Source organism: Prinia subflava, chromosome 19, assembly GCF_021018805.1.
Source record: "Prinia subflava isolate CZ2003 ecotype Zambia chromosome 19, Cam_Psub_1.2, whole genome shotgun sequence".
NCBI classification, from domain to species: Eukaryota; Metazoa; Chordata; class Aves; order Passeriformes; family Cisticolidae; genus Prinia; species Prinia subflava.
The window spans coordinates 4,335,081-4,356,366 of NC_086265.1; the positions used below are offsets into that span (position 1 = coordinate 4,335,081).

Sequence of the window (21,286 nt, forward strand, 5' to 3'; positions counted from 1 at the left end):
GATTGTATAGGAGCGCCAGAACTTTGGTCAATGTACTCTCACCTGACGAGTGGCCGAGCCAGGAGAATAAGATTTGTTTTATCCTTCTGATATTTACAGCAAAACAAAAACTTGGCTTTAAAAGGGACCTGCTTTTCCTGCTCTGAAATGAGAGAGTGAGAGCCTAATTCTCTGCTTGCAAATGGACTCATTTCAAGTGACTGTGTCAGGATTTAAACATTGATTTATCTCTTTAACGTGGCTGAATTAAACATATTTTGATGGAACTCTGCAAAGCCGATTGTAAGTAGGAAAAGTCTTTTATTTTTTCCTACTTGACAAATACCAATCTCCCACCTCACATCTTTGGTTATTTAAATTTAGGAATATGCTGAGAGTGATAGTGCAATGCTGTTTACCTTAGCCGGAAATATTTTACACACGGAATCACTTTTCGCAAAATAAATCAGGGTTGTTAAGGAGAATATTTTTAATTGCTACTGAATATTGATATTTCATCTCTGCTGGGAAAAAAAAAATGGATTACCTCGGAGACAAACTGACAGTGGCACAAACTCACATGACCCAGTGGATGGGCACAGTGCGGAGATCCTTGCAGGAAGCACTAAATTTAGTCACTACTGCGGTGGCTCATGAGCGGAGTGGAGGGGAAGGTGGCACCAGGACTCCCTTCAAGAGAACCTCCTCCTTCAGGCACTTTGCATCCCGGAGCAGAGAGTCCTTCCGAAGGTTTTCAGTGCGGAGTCAGCAGAGGTTTTCCTCTTTGAGGAAGAGGCAGCCCAGCTCAGAGCCACCCGAGCTCGTAAGCGATGCACCTTTTTGAGACCCTCAAGGGAGACAATTCAGTGCAAACCCTCGGGTTTGTTGCAGTATTTTATCTCCTAACAAAACCTCCCTGCTGTCTGCTTTTTCATCTAAAAACAGCCCCACAAACACCTCCAGATAGTGCTGTCTGTCTGCCTGCTCCCAGCTGCTTTCTTCCTGCAGTGCAGGTGGATGTTTTCATTTGCCAGGGAATCAAGGTTTGGGGAAAGGGAAAAATGTGGTTGATTTTGAAGCAAGACTGTAAAGTAGGACATGTCTTGGTCTGAAATTAGAAAGTTAAACTGAAACTGGGCTGGTGTTGGTCAGTTCCCCAGCACAGGCCAGCACAGCTTTGGGTGTGCTTCAGTATTTGTGATTTTCCAGTAAAAAAATGCCTGAAGCTAAATTTGTAAGAAGAAGAGTGAAGTGCTGTGACTGTGCAGGCAACGTAAATGATCATTATTTCCTTCTTTTATTGAAAAATAGGTGTTTCTTTTCTCAGAATGCTTCCTACTTGTCATGCCACAGAAGCAATAGGGTCAATGTGACTTGTGAGGGCTGTGGTGTGGCAGAGACAGGTGCAATTCCTGACAGTAAAGGAAAAGTGAAGAGCTCTTGGTTCTCCACAGCTCTGTGCCAGACAGAGCCCTTTCCCCTCCAGGTTATTTTCAGGAAGGACTGTCTGTATTCCATGGCATGGCAAAGAGGTGGAGGAGAGGTTGGTTTCCTGAGGGCTGCTGCTGCCATGATCCTCCCAGCCATTACTGACACCCCCAATTCTACTTCTGGCACATCCTGCGAAGCAGCAAAGGTTTGGGGTGATAGGGAGTGAAAGGGAAGCAAATCTGGTTTATTCTGTTTTATTTCAGTGGTTTGAGTTGTACCTGAAACTGATGATTTAAGCCCAATGTTTGACCAGTGACTGTGGTTGAGCTGTGTGGAAAGGGGCCCCAAGCCTTGGTGCCAGCATGTGGGTAAATCCAAACTCTCTGAAGTGGCTAAAATGTTTTTGTTTCTTTTTTTATTATTAAACAAAACACTTACTCATTGTGAAGTGTAAACACAAGCAGCTCTGCTGTGGCCTGGCAGGGTTTGCTCAGGGAATGAGCGCAGGTGACGCTGCATTCCTTGGGCAGGTGTGGTGTTTGAACACTGCTCTTTGCTGTGCTCTCTATCAGCACTGGGTAGAGAATTTCTGTCCCAGCTTGCTATCCGTGTCCTGTTTGGACAGAGAGGGAAAGAAAATAGCGTCAAGTAAGCACAAAAGAATGAAGGAGAAAATATTTGGTAACCACTGTTACAGTGTTAGCACGGTGAAGTTCTCTTGGCTTCTTTTTTAAGCTGCTGTTTTAGATTTATTGGAATCATCTGAATGAACAACTCATGTAAAAGAAGGCTGAAAAATGGGAATGTGAAACCTGCAGAGGACAAGTGTTCTGCTGTCCTACACAGCACTGCTTACAGAGCAGAAATCAGGAGACACGGGGTGACCTTTTCACTTAAGTCACTGGTGACAGTGCTGGAGCTGCTGTTCCTCTGTTTCAGCAGGAATTTTGCTTGTGCTTGGCTTTATGTGTGGATTTGGTTTCACTTGGGCTCAAACTTAAGGTCTGAGCGCTCCAAGAAGTTTGTGGTTGGTGCCATTGTGTCTGTGGGAAATGACTGGTGAATACAGACCTGGAGCTGGTACTTTTCTACCTGATTGCAACAGGGTCCTGTCTTAGTCCTTGGAACTGCTGCCATTGTGCTACAAACACCTATGGAATGAGTAAGAAGTGTGTAATTGATGTAAACTGACTTCTGTGCTGCTTTAGGGCTGTAGTGTAGAGCTGTCACTCGAGGCTGATGAGTTTTTAAACAAGGAGCAGCCGTGCTCATGAACTCCTGCCTGACACAGCCAGAGGCTCCCAGCTCCCTTCCCTGCTGCTGCTGGTGGCTACTGATGGAGAACTTGGCACACACAAAGCACAGAAAGCTGTCCAAATTCAACTCAGGCAGCACAATTTAAGGCAGTGTGAGTAAACTTCTTCACCCTCACATCTGCGAATCCATAGCTGAGCTTGCAGAAGTTTTTTACTTTGCAGTGAGACTTTTTAAATAGAAGCTGATTTTTCTTTCAGGTATTTCGATGGAGTTAATTGTCCATTTTCATCTCATGTCATCAGCTTGATGTCTTTGTAAGAGGAGCAGAGATACATGCATTAAACATGGCCTCTGATTTAATCAGGGTCTATCGGTCATGGTTCTATTATAGGTGTGAGATCTGGTTTCACAGCCAGCACTGTTCTGGGTCTCGAGGTTTGTTGCCATACAATAAAACCAGGGCAAGCTGTTTGATTCCCTTGGCTCCACTTACACTGCTAAAAAAAGTCATGGCAAACCTCAGAGGTGTTTCACACAGAACAGGAAAGATGAATTCTGGGGCTGAGAGTGGTCGATGTGTTTTACCTAAATTGCTCCGATACGTGCTAAAAATAACACCGAAGTGCCTTTAGCAGTGGTTTGCTTTTGGTGTACTGGGCAGTCAAGAAAATGGTGTTTTCATTCAAAATTCAACTGGCAGCATCCTCATTAGTTTGGATTCAGTTTTTAATTCCAAAATAAAGATGGAAGTGGAGTGATTTGTTTGATGCATGTGTCCCAGATGTGCTGGGAGGGCACTTTTGAGAGGTTTTATTGCATCCTACAGCCCTTTCCCTGCTAGAGGCTGAAATTCCCATCCTAGTTTTTATTAATCTTCCCAGGGGTTTAATTCTAAGCTTGTTGCTGGGGAAAGCTGGTGTGCTCTGCCTTTTCCCATCAAACAGGATGTCTTTCTGGGGCAGGTGAGGGTCCTGGTTTGAGTTCCACACCTGCATTCACCTGGGACTGTGTCTCTGCTTATAAAAGAGCTTTGATCTGCAGTGCCTGTTGTGTTGTACCCAAATCTGCCTGCAAAATGTTTGTCCTTTGTGGTGAACATCCTTCAACAAACGATTTGTAAAGAGAAATTACTACAAGTTGGCACTTTGATTCTGAACTTGGAATAGGTACAGGCCCTATGGTGAATACTTGCTGTATTGTTCTGCCCTAATATTCACTGAGAACACATTGAATTGTTCTCAAAAATAATATTTTGGTACTATCAGTAAATGGAATTTTAATCTTTAAATTTTATCTTCAAATTCCCAGGGAGCTGGTAGGGCAGGGGGAAGCAAGTTTGCAGCAAGCAGGCTTTAAAAATGAGTTGTTTGTCTTGTTTGGAGCTGGGGGGGAGGAGTGAAGCTGTTCAGTTTAATTAATGAAGATACAAGGGCCAGTGCTGAAACAGTTCCTGCTTTTTCATTCTTAATAACTTCTCTTTGGTTTAACAGGCCATGAACGTAGCTGGCAGATAAATCTGGGCCAGAAACCCATAGTGATGGGCTTTTAGTAGCTGCCTTTGTTGTTCTCTCGTTATTTTGACAGGAATAATTATTTAAACGACGTCACTCTATGATTTCACTTAGGCTGACTGCAAGCAGTTGATTTTTACCATGCTCTTAAACAAGAAAAATATAACATAAATAAATTTAGAGGTGATATTTTGATCCCAGGTTGCTCCAACCTGGACTTGGACATTTCCAGGGATGGGGCAGCCACAACTTCTCTGGGCACCCTGTTCCAGGGCCTCAGCACCCTCACAGCCTCTCTATCCTGGCAATCCATTTTTATTGAAATCGGTAATATTGTGGAAGTTTTGGGAAACACTCCTGGCGTTCACTGGGGGGTGACTGTGTGTGTGTTTTGTCTGCTGTCTCCTAAAACATCTCCTGAGCTGTGTGTTGAAACGAGCATGTTTGTTATTCACTTGTTGTCAGGAAATCCTATCACTTTCTGTACATCTTTAATTCCAGACTTTAAGTTAACGAGCACTTTTTTCCCAGGAATGTTTGTTTGAAGTTTAGCTTGTGTCTCATGTGGAGAGACGTTAACTGTGCAGAAGAGCTGTGAAATGCAGCATTTTGAGTAGGAGGTGTTGATTTCAACTATGCAGCTTTTCAGAAAAAGCAAATCTATTCCCTCCTTGGCATCCCAGTAAGAAATTGCCTTGTTCTGGCTTGTGCCTCCTGCAGTGTTGAAGTTGAGGGATCCTGTTCCACGCTCAGTGCCAGGTTTTATTACCACTGATGAGAGTTACACGTGCCCTGGGGAGAGCCTGGATTCCCTGACACTGCTCAGGATTTTCCTGATGGAGCCTCTGGCTCCTTCCTGCTGCCTTGGCTTTCTTAGGGGTTCAGTCCTTATCAGCTTGTCTGCCTGAGGATGAAGAGGAAATTTAATCTGATGATATAGGAGAGGTTTTAAAGATGTTCCCAGCTAGTTCCTCTGCTGTGCTGTGGTGTTGTATGTTCCCACCTCCCAGAGGAAGTGCTCTTGTGGCTCTCTCAGCCCTAGCAGGGTTTATATTTAGAATTAGATTTTCGTCTGCTTTTTGCACATTGAGTCAACCTCTGCTCCATCTTCAGCCTTGCCCTGAACCACCTGACATGTGTGTGGTGAGTGTTCACAGCGGGGCAGAGCAGCTCGATTTGCAGGGTAGAAAAAATGACAAACTCTCAAATATCTTTGAAATCCCCTGTGGAATGAGGAAGATAACAGCAGCAGGAGTCTCTGCAGGAGCAGGAGCAGGAGCTGATGTCACTGCACGAACAAAACCAGATCCCTGGCAAAACCAACTTCATCTGCAGTAATTTGACCACAATCTCTGTTGTGGCCAGAATCGATGCAGGGCAGACTTTGGGTCTCTCTTTGGTGCTGGAGCCTTTGCTAAGGCTTCATCACCCTCAAAGGCAAGAATTTCATCCTAATATCTGATCTAAACCTGCCCTGTGCCAGTTTAAAACCATTCCCCTCCACGTCCTTGTCCAAAGTCCCTCTCTAGCTTTCTTAGAGCTCCTTTAGTAATCTGCTTTGCTGCAGTTTTTGCTGTGCCTTTCCAGGGAGAAAGGGTTAGCAGTCAGTCCTGTGCATCAATGGGGAAGCAATGGAAAGGTGGAGAATTAGACCAGTCACCCTCTAAAAACAACTCCTGTTTCGTAAGGGAAACGCTGTCAGGCTTTGGCATCAGGGATGTAATTGGTGGTTGGGTATCGTATCCCTGTGGAAGAGGCAGGGAAAACTCATATGGAGAGGCAGCCCAGGGTTGCATAGCAACAGGGAGGCTGTCAGGGCTGATGGCATTTATGAGATGCTTGGTACCCTGGGACTGAACGTACTCCACTGCCCATGGGAGAGAGAAACATCCATTATTTAAAGGATTTTTGAGCAGAGCAGTGGAGCTCCTTAGGATCTAAGAGAGCTAAATGTGTTGTGTGAGTTCTTGCAGTCACATGGGGCACACGTGTGTTTCTCCAGGCATTGCTTGTGCATTCAGCAGCAGCAGCAGCTCCAGTTTTTCACATAAAACCAGCTTGTCCTGCCCAGCCCAGGATGCTCTGGGGCCAGTGGGATCATGGAATGATCTGGGTTGGGAGGGACCTTACAGCTCACCCCATTCCACCTCCTGCCGTGGGCAGGGACACCTTCCACTGTCCCAGATTGCTCCAAGCCCCATCCAGCCTGGCCTTGGACACTGCCAGGGATGGGGCAGCCACGGCTGCTGTGGGCACCCTGTGCCAGGGCCTCACCACGCTTACAGGGAAGCATTTCTTCCTAAAATCAATCTGAACCTTCTCTGTCAGTGGGAAGCCATTCCCCCTTGTCCAAAGTCCCTCCTCAGCTCTCTTGGAGCCCCTGTAGGTACTGAAGGGTCGTAGTAAGGTCTCCATGGAGCCTTCTCATCTTCAGGCTGAGCAACCCCAATTCTCAGCCTTTCCTTATGGGAGAGCTGCTCCATCCCTCTGATCTTCTTTATGGCCTCCTCTGGACTCACTCCAACATCTCCATGTCCTCGCTGTGCTGAGAGCCCAGAGCTGGACACCCCACAGAGGGATCCTCCCCTCGAGCAGACACCACGGCCACTCACTGCCATCTCCTCAGCTGCTGACCACCCTGGAGGTGGCTGTGCTGGGGTGTAAAGCCCTGAAGGTTCTGAGGTTCATTAATTCTGTCCCTGCTCTTGGGGATGGTCTCCAGGGATGGGGTAGTGCTGCCCAGTTTGAGGCTGTTGTGCTGGCTGGGGAGTTGGGGAGGGCTGGGGAGCCTTCCCTCATGCTGGAGGTCTGTAACTCATCCCTGAGCTCAGCTGGGCAGTTCCTGGAACTCTTTATCTGGGGCTGCAGCAGGGAGGGTGGGGGCAGAAGGTGCTGCCTCAGCCTGGAACGGTCCCCGAGGCACTGACTCCATTCAGCAATTAATTAAAGCACCGAGTTGGCCGATCTCACCAGTCTGAATCCCACCTGATTGCTGGGAATTCAGAGGAGCTGGAGCCATGACTTACTCCTTATGGGCAGCATTCATTGGATGGATAGTAAGTACAGATGGAAATCCTGGAATCCTCTTTGCTGTCTTGGCATTGGATACTTCCAAATTAAAATCCATGGGCTGTGACCCATAGACCCTCTGTTGTGGTGGGGTTTTTGGTGTTGGTTGGTTTCAATCTGATGTTATGTTCTGATAATTCTGCCAGTGCTCTAAAACATACAGTTCACCTCTTAGTCCTTAGAATCCTTAGAATAATTGTAGAATAATTTAGGTTATAAAGGACCTCTGGAGCTCCTCAAGCCCAGCATCTCATTTAAAGCAGAGTCAAGTACAAAATAATATCATAAAATATGAATAGATGGAGGTCTATGGCTGTCTTCCTGGCATGCTGCAGGGGAACAGTTGGAACACTTTTTCGAGTTTGTAAGGACTTGTGAGCTCTGCTAAAATGCAGTGTCACACTTAAGGGGCAATTTGACCACAATTTTTTGTTTCTTTAATGAAAGTAAGGAGAGGGCAAAAGAAAAAAAAAAGAAAAAAAAAAAAAAAAGAAAAACCAGCCCTTTTCAAGAAACCAGCACCATTTTTTCTCTGAGTTGTGTATTAACAGGGCAGATGGTCAAAACTTCCTTCCATTGTGCAGTTCCTCTTCATACCCAATCCATGCCAGTGGAATTTAGCTCTGAACATTCACACTCAAGCTGTGGGCTGTCACTTTGGCTGGCTGATGTCTCGGGCTCCTTGACAAACAAAGATATTTTTGAAACTGTCTGTGCAGCTTCTGACTCAGGAGATCTCTGGGAGCTGGTGTTCCTCCTGTGCCAGGTCTTCATTTCCCATCATTGCAGGAGGGTTTTGCACATAAATGTCTGCATTGACCCAGAGTTAGGGGTAATTTTGGGGCTGTGGGACCAGCGCTGTGTGTGCATCGTTTTCAGGAACGGGAAATTGCAGGAGTAATCAGCCCTGGACTGTAGCCAAGCCCAACTTAATTCCAAGGGAGGACTGAAAGAGGCATAATCATAATGGCTCATTTTAGAAGAACCAGAGGCAAAGCAGGACACAGCTCAGCTGCTTTATTTTATAGAAATGTTAAGTAGATTTTTTTTCCCCTGGCTCCTGGTGTAAGAATTGGGAAGTTAAAGATCAAAGCCTGGAGAATTACAGCATTTGAAACCTGGATCAGGTGTGGGTTTTATTTGATTTGGGAGATCTTTCTGTCATCATAAATTAGAAAAGTTCTAATTTGGTTTATCTTGTGTGCTAAAAAGACACCAGGCCCCTCTTTACTTTGCTTTTTCCTTTAGAATTATTGGTTTTCCAGTTTCCTGAATATTCTGTTTGTGAAGGAAATGTCTGTACCTTGCCTGGCTTCATTTGCTGACTGCCTTGAGTCTTTCAGGACTATGGTGACAATGATAGAAAAGAGATCTTAAAAATAAAAGCTAAAACTCTTCATTCTTGCTAATAATCCTTCTGGCAAGGAAAATCTTCCTGGCTTGTTGTCACTTCCTTCCTCAGCACCCCCTCTCCTCCGAGCTGCTGCACAGGCTATAAATTGCTTTTCTGCACCACCCTCGGTGCCCCCAGCCAACACCTCCTCCACCAGCCAAGCAGAGGATCAGCTCCTCTTCCCACTCCTTATTTTTGTGCTTGGTACCTAAAGAACATTTAATTTTTTTCCCCCATTAATCATTTGGCACCTTAAAAAGTGCGTGTTGAAAGGGCTTGTCAGGGAAGGACACCATCGTCTTGAAATAAGCAGCGTCCTCCAGAAGCAAAATGAAATAATGATTCTGAATATAACAAAGTCTTTAGAACGTAGAGAGCTCTAAATTTCCTAGAGTTTGGAGTGTTTTATTCCTGACATTTAGACTTGGTTTGTTGTATTGAACCTAACTTCACAATGTCTTCAGAAGCTGTAATTTTATTTCCTTTTCAGGCTTGTTTTGTGTTTAGCACAGAGAAATAATTCTGCTAACGGTGTCATTCTGGCCAGCAGTGTAAAATGTTGTTAGGTATCACTGAGCCTTCACAGGAATGGTGTCTTTGCTTCAAAACTTGACCCCTGTGGCTGCTGAGCTGTTTTTATCTGGGCTGTCCACACCCCTCCTGTCCAGCCCCCACGGCCCCGATAACTCAGTGCTGTGTAAACAAGGGCTCCTCACTGCAACACAGCAAAAGCTGCTCCTGCTCCTGTTTCTAAGCTTTTTAGTCTAATTTCTAGTACAAACAGTGTGAGTGATTGCAAATAAAATGGTGCCGTGTGTAGAGGCAACGGGCTGTAGTCGTAACCAGTGGAAAATGCTGCACAAATTGATTATAAGAGTGGGGTAACTCAGGATGTGGGATTGGTATTGAAAAAAATTCATAATAAGCAACAAGATGGGGGAAAAAAAGCAACCCTGAATGAGCATGGATAGTTGGGAGGGAAGTGAGAAGAGCCCCTGGTATTTGTTAGTGCTTTCCTAGAAGGGCAGCCACCGGCCAAAGGTGCTGTGGCCACTGGGTGAGTCCCTGGAGCAAATCATGGGATTGGGAAGCTGCAGAGGGAATTTGTGGAAGACAAAACACACAGCCAAGCCAAGCAGGAGGAGATGCTCTGTAGTTTCTAGGAAATACCAGACTCTCTCCTGTGTTGGAAGCAGCGTGTGCTTGGCGCTCGTTTGGAATCTTGTACCTGGCATGGACTGGGAAATGTAAGAGCTTAACTCGCCTCCAGGCATTCATGTACATATCTCTATTTAGATATCTATATAGGATAGGTTGGATTCCATCTTTCTGAGGTTTTTTTTCCAACCTTAAAGATCCTATGATTGTATAAATGGTAAGAACCAGTGGATTTTGGGACTGCAGGAACATCTGGAGTGTGAAAAGCAGGAAATGTCTGTTCCGTGTAACTCACAAACTGAGCCCATTTTACTTGAGTATTGCAAACAGAATTTAACTTGGTCTTTAACTTTGAGGTGCCTGGTGATAGCTGGAGTAAATGGTGGAGCCTTTTGTATTTTCTTTGCATTAAGACACAAACACTTTGTTGGCAGCAAAGAGCACGACAGGGCTGGAGAGTGGCTGTGGCCACTGGGAAATAAGAGCTGGTTATGAGAGCTGGAAGTGTTGTGGGACTTCTTCAGTAGCCAGGTGTCAGCACTGCTGAATTATCCTTAATGGTTTTATAGTCTTAAGGCAGCATTATTTAGTTGTACAAAATTAAGGAAACAAGCAAACATGCGATCTTTCTTTTTTCCCCTCAATAATATGAAGGAACTCTACATACTAAATATGGGATTTCTTAATTATTGTTACTTTTTGTGTGCTGCCTGAAGAGAAGGAGATGTGTTCTAGTCCCAGCAACGTGTTCTGCTCATTGGGTCAGAGGCAGGGAGTACTTACAGAAAGAGAAAAATCCTTGAATTTTTCCAAGGGCAGGTGGAAAACCATGTAATTTGCTGTCAGATAAAATCTTGATAAGCAGAACTGATCTGGAGCTGAAAGCCATGTTTGTATTTGTTCAGGGTAATGAAGGTGAAAGGGACCAACAGTTAATTGTTTGCTTCCAGTGTAGGATTTCAGGAACTCTTGAAGCTCCCTGAATAACTCGGCACAACTGCAGGGCTGGGTTGACATTGGTGTGCTGCAAATCTGGGGTGCCAGCACTGACCCACTTCTCTCCCTGGAAAGGTGAAAGCCCGGGATCCACTCATTGCTTTTTAAGAAAGCAGCAGATCCATGGAATAAAAACAGTCAGGAAAGGAGAGGTCAGAGTAAAACAAAGGAAACCCACTGCGGTCTGTTGGATTTGGATGTTGCATCAGTTTGTTGAAGGCTTTTTGTGTCTGGCCCTATGCTTATTTATTTATGCATTTTATTTTGAATGTCTTCCAAAGAAAGCTTGAAAAAAAAAAGGATTATTTTATTAAACCCAGGAAAAGAGCAGTGGAGTCAATGTTTGCCTGCTGTGCTTGAGGAGGTGAAATGTCATTCCCAGCAGAATTCCTTGTGCTTGCATAGGTGCTTTGAGAAGTTCTGTGCAACCTGAGATGAAAGCAATATTAAAGCAGCATGGAGTTCCTGAAACCAGGGAGTCAGCTCCAACCTCTAGAATCCATTATTTGCCCAGGAAAACAATTATTGTAATTATTGTCCAGAGAATTATTGTACGGAGAGTTATTGTACAGAGAATGTTCGCTCCGAGTTCACAGCAGTTCTTCGTGTTCAAGCTCATTCCCAGTCGGCCAAGTTTAATTGTCAGATTCCAACCCGTTATTGGCAATAAAAGCTGTTAATCCCTCAGCCAGGGGCTGGAGCACTGACTGGAGGCTCTGTTGCAGGACCAGCTGAGGCAATGCTTCTCCAGGCAGCCACCGGGGGCCAAGGACACGGACACGCTGGTGCAGGAGCCCGACAGCCAGTACGGCACCTGGAACGAGCAGCGGCACAGCAGCGACAGGTGAGGCCTTTCCTCAGCTCAGGGATGAGGGAAATGCTGCAATCCCACAACTCCAGAATGGTTTTTTTTTAAAAAAAACCTAAATTTTTTTTAAGGCTGGAAGGGCCTTAAAGATCATCTCTCATTCCAACCCTTGGCCATGGGACATGTCCCGCTAGGGCAGGTTGCTCCAAGCCCTGTTCTTGGACACGTCTATTTGTTTTCTTTGGTTTTAAGTCTGATTTTCTGTCATTGTCATTCCTTTAAAAATACTACCAGGTGGGCTGAATGGCAAAAATCCCTCTGAAATAGCAGAGTGGCAAATCCCTCTGGAACAGGGACTCTGGGCCTCAGGTGGGGTGACCAGGGTACATCTTTCTATGCCCACATCTCAGACTCTCAAGTGTTTTATTGGTGGTGAAGTGGAGGATGAAATGGAATATCACTGAGTATTGCTGATGCTTTTCTGTTCTTAGAATGATTTAGTGAAATAAACCTAGAGCAGCAAAGTGTGAGGTTTTTTTATAGTTCACACCTGTTGTGTAAATTACAGCTTGATCTACCCTGAACTCATGTCCTGTCTGCTCAGTGTGGTATGAAAATAGCATTTCATCTGGTTTTTAATGCTATATTTCTTGAGATCTTACAGCAGACATTAATGTTAATTACGTTTGGTTTGTTCTGCACTTGAGAACTGTGTGTTATAAATATTTTATTGCTTGTGAAATCAGGGTAACGACCAGCTCGAGGTTCAGCAGCCGAGTGACTTCCAACAGTGACAGCCAGGCTGCTGTAAAATTAACTTGGATCCCAGGATGGTACAGACATTCCTGAGATCAGTTTCTTAACAAAGGTGCTTGTCTCAGCTTCAGAGCAGGCAGCACTGAAGAGTTATTTCAATCCATCCATCCTGATTAGAGCAGCTCCACCTAAACATTCCGGTTCACTGAAGGATTGAACTCAATCCCATGTACTGGAATTTTGTTTGCACTGCAAGAAATGTTTAGGTTTTGATTTTTTTACAGTATCATGGTGACAGTGTAGAGACTCTTCAGCATTTTGCCACCCCATTGCTCTGCTTTATTTTGCCTTACAGCTCATTGCAGGGGAATTACTGCTGTATTAACTCAGGCACTTGAAGAGAAATGAGATTAATGTACTTTTAAATAATGGAAGTCTTCCTGGAATATACTGAACATGCATTTTGTCTGCAGTTTATTTTGGATGAAGTCCCTGCCAGGAGCAGTGCAGACGTTCTCCTGGTGTTGCTGTGGGTGCTGTGAGCAGGGCTCTGCCTTTGGTGCCTCCTCCTCACCCCAGCTGGAGGCAGGAACTCACAGGAGATGTTGATGGTTCAGTTTTCCTGTTTGACCTGGCTCGCTTCCCTCGGAGCGTTTCCGCTGCCAGCCCCACGGTGTCACATCCCGCGGGGACCAAAGGGTGTCACAGCCTCCTGCTGTGCTGGGGGAACCTCCAGTCTGGGGCATTTCCCAGTGTTGGAGCCATGGAGGGATTATTTTAGTAGTGTTCCATTGTGAGTGACCTCATCTTCAGGGAGTCACAGAGTCCTTAAGGCTGGAAAATCCCTCCAAGATCACCGAGTCCAGCTTTCACCCGAATCCCACCATGGCCATTAAACCAAGCAGTGCCACCTCTGCGTGGCATTTAAACACTTCCAGGGATGGTGACTCCACCACTTCTCTGGGAGAGGAAGGGTGTTGGAACCCTGGAAGCTGAGAATTTTAGAAGAGGAGAGAGGAAGATAAAAAACCCACAGAAGGGAATTTTGAAATTAAAACCTGTAACTTCATGGCAACAGGATAAACGCAGTCCTTTCCCTAGATGAACTTTTGGAAGGTGAAGGAAGGAGTATTTTCCTCTAGAACTGAGTCACTGCTGGAATTGGTGTAAGGAGCTCCTCTGGGCTGGTTCCAGTGGGCTTAGGCCAGTAACTCCTTGGGATGGACAGAGTTGAAACCTCCTCCAATTTGGAGGCATTAATTGGGTTTTTCTTAGTTTATCTAAAAGATTTTATTTTCATTTTTCTCAAGTGCTTTAATAAGCTGGCACTGTAGAAAACTCTTTTAGGTTAGAACAGTCTTCATAAGGAAAATTACTGTTTTTTACAGGAAAGGAATTGGTTTTAGATGGTGGATCCATACAACTCTGAATCCTTATTTCACAGGCTGAAGCAACACCTTCTTTGTGGCCTCTTTACACTGTCTTGCTAAAACTAATTAAATTTAATTGCACTTGAAAGTGAGGATTGCTGTCAGTTTATTGCCCATTGTGATAAGCATCCTGCTGGGTTTGTGTGCTCCATGTGAGGGATGATTTCTCAGAGAAATGTCTATAAATGCACCTGTGGAACATCAGGGGCAGCTCCTGGATATGCTCACAAACCCTGAAATCTTAATGAAGTAATAGAAAGAGGTGCATGATACATCTCAGTAATGAGAACTGAAAATAAGTTTCCAATTTCATTTTTCTGAAGGGAATTTTCCCCCTAATTTGCTGTTCACTGGAAAGAATCCATTGCACATAACAGGGTTTGGACTCCAGGCATCCTTTCTACATTTGGGGATGGGCTGTGCCACAGGGGTTGGTGTATGGGGCTCTAATTGTGTAGGAACTCCAAAGGAAAATCCATTGGGAAAGTTTGGGAATGAGGAACCACCAACCAGTTCTAAATCAGCTGGATATCTGTCTCATCTTGCTCTCAGATATTTCAGTTTTAAAAACCTCAATGAGTCGTATCAGCTGCAGCCCTGGGGATGTAGCAGGGAAGAGATTTTTTGGAGATGTGCAAATCCAACAGGAACCTTTCAACACACGCTTTAATTTCCATGAAAGGTCCTGCAGATTGTCCCTCTCCATTCTTCCATATTGCAGCAGCTCTAAAGCCTAATGCTGCAGATACCAAATGGCATTTGAAGCAAAAATCCTAGACAAAAACTTTCCCCCAGAGCTCATTAGTGCCATTCTTAATTATCCTGGGGCCCACTGGTGAAGGAGGGAAAGCAGCATTCCCTCTGCTCGTGTGCTGGAAACCCTCTGGGCAGTGTCTGCTCTGCCAGGCTGGACATTGTACCGTGTGCTGGTGCTGAGGGAATGCTGCTGTCCAGCAGTAAACCCCTGAGTGTTTTTTTCCTTTTTGCTGTACCAAGTACTAAGGTTTCTTGCTTAGAAGATGTGCATATATTGAGATATGTGTGAGTTTTTTAGGTTTAGAACAGTTTTCCTAGATATGTGCCCAAGAAATGGTGCTCAGTGACAAAAGATTTCTATCAAGAGGAAAAAAAAAGAAAATCAGAACTAAATCCTTTAGGTTTTGCTTTTTCAAGCCGGGAATTAGAAGCAAGACAACCCAATTTTTACTGACAGCAGAATGTTCCTATATCAAGGAGTCTCCCAGCCTTTGTGACAAAGGCAGACACAATTGTGTCCAGCTTTCAGTTCTGACCCTGCAGCTCATTCCTACCAGTCTGGGCCACAGGAGGAATTCCAGAAGTACACTGGGAGCATCCACAGGAGGAATTCCAGGAGTACACGGGGAGCATCCACAGGAGGAATTCCAGGAGTACACCGGGAGCATCCCAGCCCCGGGATGGTGCTGCCGCCCTCCTTCCCGAGGCACGAAGCTCTGCCCATGGAGCCCTGCCTTAGGGTGCCACCTGGTGCCCAGCTCTCTTCAGCTCCAGCATTCCTGAAGGAAATAAATCCTCCGGCTGTCTGGAATGCACCCCAATCCCCAACACACTGTGAATCCAGGGGGTGAGGGCTGTGCCAGTGGAAGGGATCCACACCCTGCTGCTGGTACTCAAACTTTCCGCTCCACTTCTCTTTAACTCCTGCTGACCACGTGCAGCCCAGCCTGGCCTTGCAGCTCTTTGTTTGCCCCCAGGTCTCACAGATTCCATTTGCTCCATTTGCAGCTTTGTGGGAGAATCTCCTTCCCTGGACAATGAGGTGGTGGCAGGGCGGAAGCAGCCCCCGGGCAGCCACCCGTCCTCGCTGTCCTCGCAGACAGAGCCCCCCTCCCTGGCTGAGCACCATGACTTCTCCAAAGACCAAAGGAGCACCAGCCTGGACCGCTCCAGCACGGACATGGACTCCACTGATGGGACTGATTTGCCTCCTCCAGGGGACACTGAGGACAAGAGTTACTTCTCCTTCATCGATGTAAGTTGCCATCGTGTGTTCCCTCGGTTAATCCCTGCAAAGCAGTTCCTTCTGGAAACTTTGCAGCCAGGTTTGCCCTGCCTTTCCCGTGCTGAATATTCCCAGCTGCTTTCATGCCTGAAAAGTTTAGGATCAAAACTACAGAGTTCTTCTAAATCTCTGTGGTGTTTAGGTTCTGAGAGATTCCATAAAGCTGCTGGCCTTGGATGATTAATCATGAAATCCCAGACTGGTTTGGGTTGGAAGGGATCTTAAACCTCATTCAGTTCCACCCCCTGCCATGGGCAGGGACACTTCCCACTAGACCAGATTTCTCCAAGCCCAAGCCCCATCCAGCCTGGCCTTGGACACTTCCAGGGATGAATATTGGAAACATAATTAAACAACACAAACAACCAGTGACTGCTGTGTCAGCCATGCAGATTTAAAGCCCTAAAGACCTTCACTAATTTTTCTTATTTACCGTTGGTTTCTTCCCATAGTAGCTCACAGTTGCATTTTAAAGGATTTTTATAGTGACCAGTCTAGCTGTTGGTGTCAGACCGAGAGTTTGTGGCCATGCACAGTTATTGAGATCTAGTGCTGCAAGAACTTTGTTTAGTTTGGAAAAGCCCTCTAAGATCATTGAGTCCAACTGTTCCCCCAGCACTGCCAAGGCCACCACTAACATGTCCCTGAGTGCCACATCCACATGGTGTTTGAGCACTTCCAGAAGGTTCTGTTTTGTCCCTGGGCCTCTAAAGATGTCTCTGTAAAACACTGTTAGTTCCAAGTGGAATTGGAAAGCACTGTGTGATGAGTAGTTTATTCCTGATCTGAAATCTTTTGAAAAAAAGAGCAAACCCACATCTTCTGGAGTGGGGGAGACTCAGGGATATTTAGTGGTTACAGACAAATCTGTAACAGCAAATTGCTTTAAGCAAGTAAATAAATTACAACTTGGTTTGCTCTGTAAATGTTACTGCTTACTGGATGTGTTAGAAATGACTAATCACAGTTGTTTTCTAAATGCTGTGACACTAAACTTGGAGTGTCCTTGTTGCTGGTGAGTGGCTTTGAGTGTTTGTGGCTGGCAGGGAAGCTGCAGCTCTGCACTCCAAGGGAATTTTGTGTAGTTGCTCTTTTTGGATCCCAGTCTCGGGATTTGCCTTCAGCTGCTACTGGCTAGCAAGGCCTCAATTCATAAAACACTCTAGGAAGCAAACTCCTGATTATTGCAGTTATTTTTTTATATTAATTTAGTGCAAATTATTCATGCAGCTCAGGTATCCACAGCCTAGAGAGATCAAAGGGTCACACCCAGTTAGCCACGAAGTACGACATCTTCACCATACACCCTCTTTAACATAATTTTAAGTGACCACAATAATAATAATCAGGGCAAATATATCTTTTAATTGATGAATGCAATCAAATGGGCTGGGATTTCACTGTGGGGCAGGTGGGGCTCATCCCCAGCTCTGTGTTTCTCCAGCACACGGCTGTCCTGGACTCCAGTGCTCTGAAGACTCGGGTGCAGCTGAGCAAGAAGCGCCGGTGCCGGGCGCCCGCGTCGCACTCGCTGCGCAGGAGCAGAGGGCTGGACCTGGAGAACAGGTTTTCCTTGACAGAGGAACCAGATAATGGCTGGATGTTCAAAGATTCCACAGGTAACCCCTCAGCTACCTGGAATAATTGGTTGTGATCAGCCTGGGTGGAAGGGTGGGAGTTTGTTAAAGGCGTTTTTTACATACTGCCCTTCATTCCTGCTTGAGTGCAGGAAGAGATTTCAAACAAGGCAGAGATGAAAAGCTGGCTCATGCTTTCCCCCTCTGCTTGTCTTTCTTTTTTTAACAATTAGAAGAGAAGAAAACTATGCAACAGGAAGATTCTGAGGAGGAAGAAAAGATCCAGCACACTCCGAGGTCGTCTTCTGTGCAAGCCCAGAGACTGCCCGTGTTCCCAGGGATGGATCACTCTGTTCTCAAGGTGAGCTCAGGCAGAGCCCAGGAGGTGGGAGATAAACCAGTTCAGTAGCTGCAGGTGCTTTATAAGGAATTCCCTCACTCATTTCAGGGATTTTTTTTTTTTGTTTTTATAAATCTGGAGTGATCCTTTCTGCCTTCCAAAAATAATTAAAAAAAAAAAGCCTGGATGCTGGCTTAAAAGGACCCCTTTCTTTATTTTCATATTTAGGCCCAACTGCGGAAAAGACAAGAATCTGAGAGCACTGGTGACACCGGCTCTGCTCAGCTCTTCAAATCCCCCAAAGCACAGCTCGGCACTCCCGGCAGCAGAGTGCTGCCCTCCAGTGTGGAAAAGGAGGACAGGTGAGAGAATCCCAGCGTCAGGAAAAGGCTAGTGCTCTTCTTGGTGCAAGGAAAAAGTCATGCAACAAGCTGTACATTTGTTCTTTTTGTTGTTTCTGTCAGGAGTTTTTATAATGAAGGAATAAAGAGTATTTTTTTTAATATATCTTAGGTCAGAAGAAAAGTCTCCTCAGTGGTTGAAGGAGCTGAAATCAAAGAAGAGACAGAGCCATTATGAGAATCAGGTTTGAAAAGGTACTTGGGTAGGAAGGGGGGCTTTGCTGAGTGCAGGTGTGCAGTGACAAACTCACATTTCCTTTGATGTGTTGGTGTCACCACTGTGGCCTTACCCTGCCCTGTGCACCAGGGGTGTCAGGCACTGGGGCCAGGCAGGACAGTGCCCCTCCACTCCCTGTCACAGTCCCACTGATTCTCTGCACATAATTTCATTTTCATGACCCTCACTCTGTTGGGGCTGGGATTTCCCAAAGTTTGAAAACTTTGTATGGTTTCACCACAATTCTGGGCGGTTCTTAAGTATTTACTGCATTAAATAGACAAGACCAAGGTAGCACTACAACAAAAAACACATTTTAAGGGGTTCCTGTTCCAGCTGCCTGACTATATCTCACCCTTCCTTCTGTTTTCCTTTCCAGACAGTGATTCTAACTAGGAGAAGATAAAGAAGTTTAACAGAAGCCTTAACTCATCTGAACCTAAACCCCCATGTCATGTTGCTGCTGTTTGCTTCCTGCCTCAACTGCTCTGTGCATGGTGCCTTCCTGTTTTGTGGAGAAAAGCTGCTTCAGTTCATAGTCAAATACAAAGCTGTGTCTGTCAGCTCGGGGGGACAGTGGCACTTGAGACCTGCCTGCCAGGAGAACCCCCCTGGCTCACGGTTAGCACTTCAGAAAGTCTTGGAAAACAGAGAGATTTGGGAGTGCTGTGATCCAGGGAACTCCCCTCGCTGTGGAACAGACTCTGTAGGTGTTCACCTCTGGGAGATGTGTCCAGCTGGGCTTTGTGTTTGTTTATGAAAATAATAATTTTAATCAAATATTTCTGTTTTTTTCTTTTTTTTTTTTTTTTTTTGTGAACAAATAGTAAGCTCCTATTTAGAATGAAATTCGTGGAAGGTGAGAGTGGAAGAACAAATCATGTTTACTGCCATATTGAAAAAGGAAACTTGATTATTTTTTGTAAAATGTATTTTTGATTGGCTGTATTTACATGTGATCTGCTGACCTGGCAGATGGAGATAATTTTTAGATGAACAAAATGTTAACTTTTGTCACTCTTGAAGTGGTATATTCTGTGTTTTGTCAGCATGTGGAATAATTGCTTCATTGGAATGTCTTTCCTAAAAAGGATCAAGCAATAATGTCAATCAGTTCTCTTAAAAAAAAAAAAGTAAAAATATGTAAATACTGTTTTTATAAAAAAAAAAAGGAAGGGAAGAGGGAGGATGTTACACTCATATCAGGGTTCCAGTTAATTGTTGAATGTCACTTTAATAGCAGTTCAGATAGTCCCACTTCATATTTTTATTTGTTAATCTGTAAATACCAGGTTTAAGTTTTTATTTTTATGCTGATTTTGTGGGATAACCTAAATGTGATCTTCAGTTTCTCAGACGATTTCCTGTCTTTCCTTTGGCAAGATGTGCTGATAGCAGAGCAGAGCTCTCCTGGACCACACGGGTGTTTGGGTATCCCTAATTCTCAGATATTCCCTGTCTCTGGACACTCATTCTGAAACCACCACGGCCATGGAAGACAGACTCGATTCTTGCCCCAGATAAGTGCTCTTCCAGTAACCTTTGAAAGCGTAGCCCAGGGAGGGAGGTGATTCCAGGAAGAGGGAAAAGGAGAGTGCAGAGCTCTCCTCACCTGGCAAAGCCCCTTGGGCTGCACTCCCCACGTCCTGCTGAGGGGCTCCTCTGCATCCCAACCACAAAGCACCAGCACTTCAGCTCCTTTTTTTTTGTCCTTTTTCCCAATCAGCGTTTGGGGAGCGCGGCTCCCATGGGGCCTGCCCGGGCCGCTGTCTGTCAGGCTTGGAGCTGCCAAAACCATGTGCCAATTCACCTCATGGAGGAGTCACAGGGGGAGATTTGCACTCCCAGTCTGCAGGAAATAGCAGCAGGATGGCAGCAGACGAGTCCCATCTGCACATCTCTCACTCCCGGATTTTATTCCGGTGGCAGCTCCCTGTGCTCCCTGGGGATGAGATGGAGACGTCTGTCTGATGTAAAAGTCTTCTCCCCGTTGCTTTGGCCTGTTTCTCATGGGAGCTGATGCCACTGTCAGTTTGGCAGCCCCTCTGCTCCCCACGGAGCTGTGCTCCCCAGGATTCCCCAGGAATTTGGGGATGGGCCGTGTCAGTGCAGCCACCACCATTAACCAGCTCCTCTTAAAACCTTGCACACATTCCCCTCCCTGTCCTTTAGATGATGGTGGAAAAGGTGACTCTTGGCTTGTTTTTTGGGGTGTATTCCTGTGGCAGCACCCAAGGGTGTCTCTCCCCTGGGCCAGCCTGAGCAGCTCGTGCAGGTGAGGAGGATGATGGTGGCTGTCCCTGCTCACACCAAGTGGGGCCTCCCATATCCAGAAATCAGGCAAGCCCCTGCTCACAGAAACATTCACACAGGCTGGGTTTTCCACTTCCACAGGTGACAGTGCTGCGTTCCCAGCAGTTGGAGGATTTACTGGTTCTTGCTCTAGGCCAGAAATTCTGTGACTGTTTGTGTTGAGGAAACTGAGGGGATTGACACGAGGTTTCCACAAAGCCCTTGAATGTGTTTGCATTTCCACATCTGCTTGGACAATGCACTGAAATTACTGTATTGAGTAGTTTAACCTACTACTGAGAAATGTTTAATGCTTAAATGTCTAATTAAAGAGCATCTTTAGAATGTTGTTGAATGGGAAAGTTTTTTCTGCTCTGTTATTTCTTTATATTGTACATGGATTAAATATCGACTTCCTTCTCTTCGGGTTATCGCTCTGTAATAAAAGATATATAAATATGTTATTACTTCTTAAATGATAGACTGTAATACACTTTATATAATTCTATTTTAATTCCAAATAATGCTTCTTGGAATTTTTTATCCTTTCACTTTTGTTACCATGTGCTTTTTCCTGCTGTTTGTTGGAGATGGAAGTGAGCTCTAAGGTTCCTTCAGATGTGCTGCTTC

General features: G+C 45.3%; 1 protein-coding gene across 7 annotated transcripts in view; it reads left to right on the forward strand.

The window, feature by feature from the left end:
* The window catches only part of KIAA1671 (KIAA1671 ortholog), a 64,634-nt gene extending 43,502 nt beyond the window's left edge, over positions 1–21,132 (forward strand). For 2 of the 7 annotated variants that reach the window (XM_063416362.1, XM_063416366.1), the window contains 7 exons: positions 11,520–11,638; positions 15,553–15,799; positions 17,274–17,448; positions 17,640–17,767; positions 17,975–18,108; positions 18,260–18,332; positions 18,744–21,132. In XM_063416362.1, coding sequence (XP_063272432.1) covers positions 11,520–11,638; positions 15,553–15,799; positions 17,274–17,448; positions 17,640–17,767; positions 17,975–18,108; positions 18,260–18,332; positions 18,744–18,770 — 903 coding nt within the window. In that variant the 3' untranslated portion in view covers positions 18,771–21,132. Of the gene's footprint in view, positions 1–303; positions 803–6,576; positions 7,235–11,519; positions 11,639–15,552; positions 15,800–17,273; positions 17,449–17,639; positions 17,768–17,974; positions 18,109–18,259; positions 18,343–18,743 lie in introns of those variants that run through there. The other 5 variants (XM_063416363.1, XM_063416368.1, XM_063416364.1 and 2 more) reach the window with 4 other exon arrangements.
* Positions 21,133–21,286: the final 154 nt, after the last annotated feature.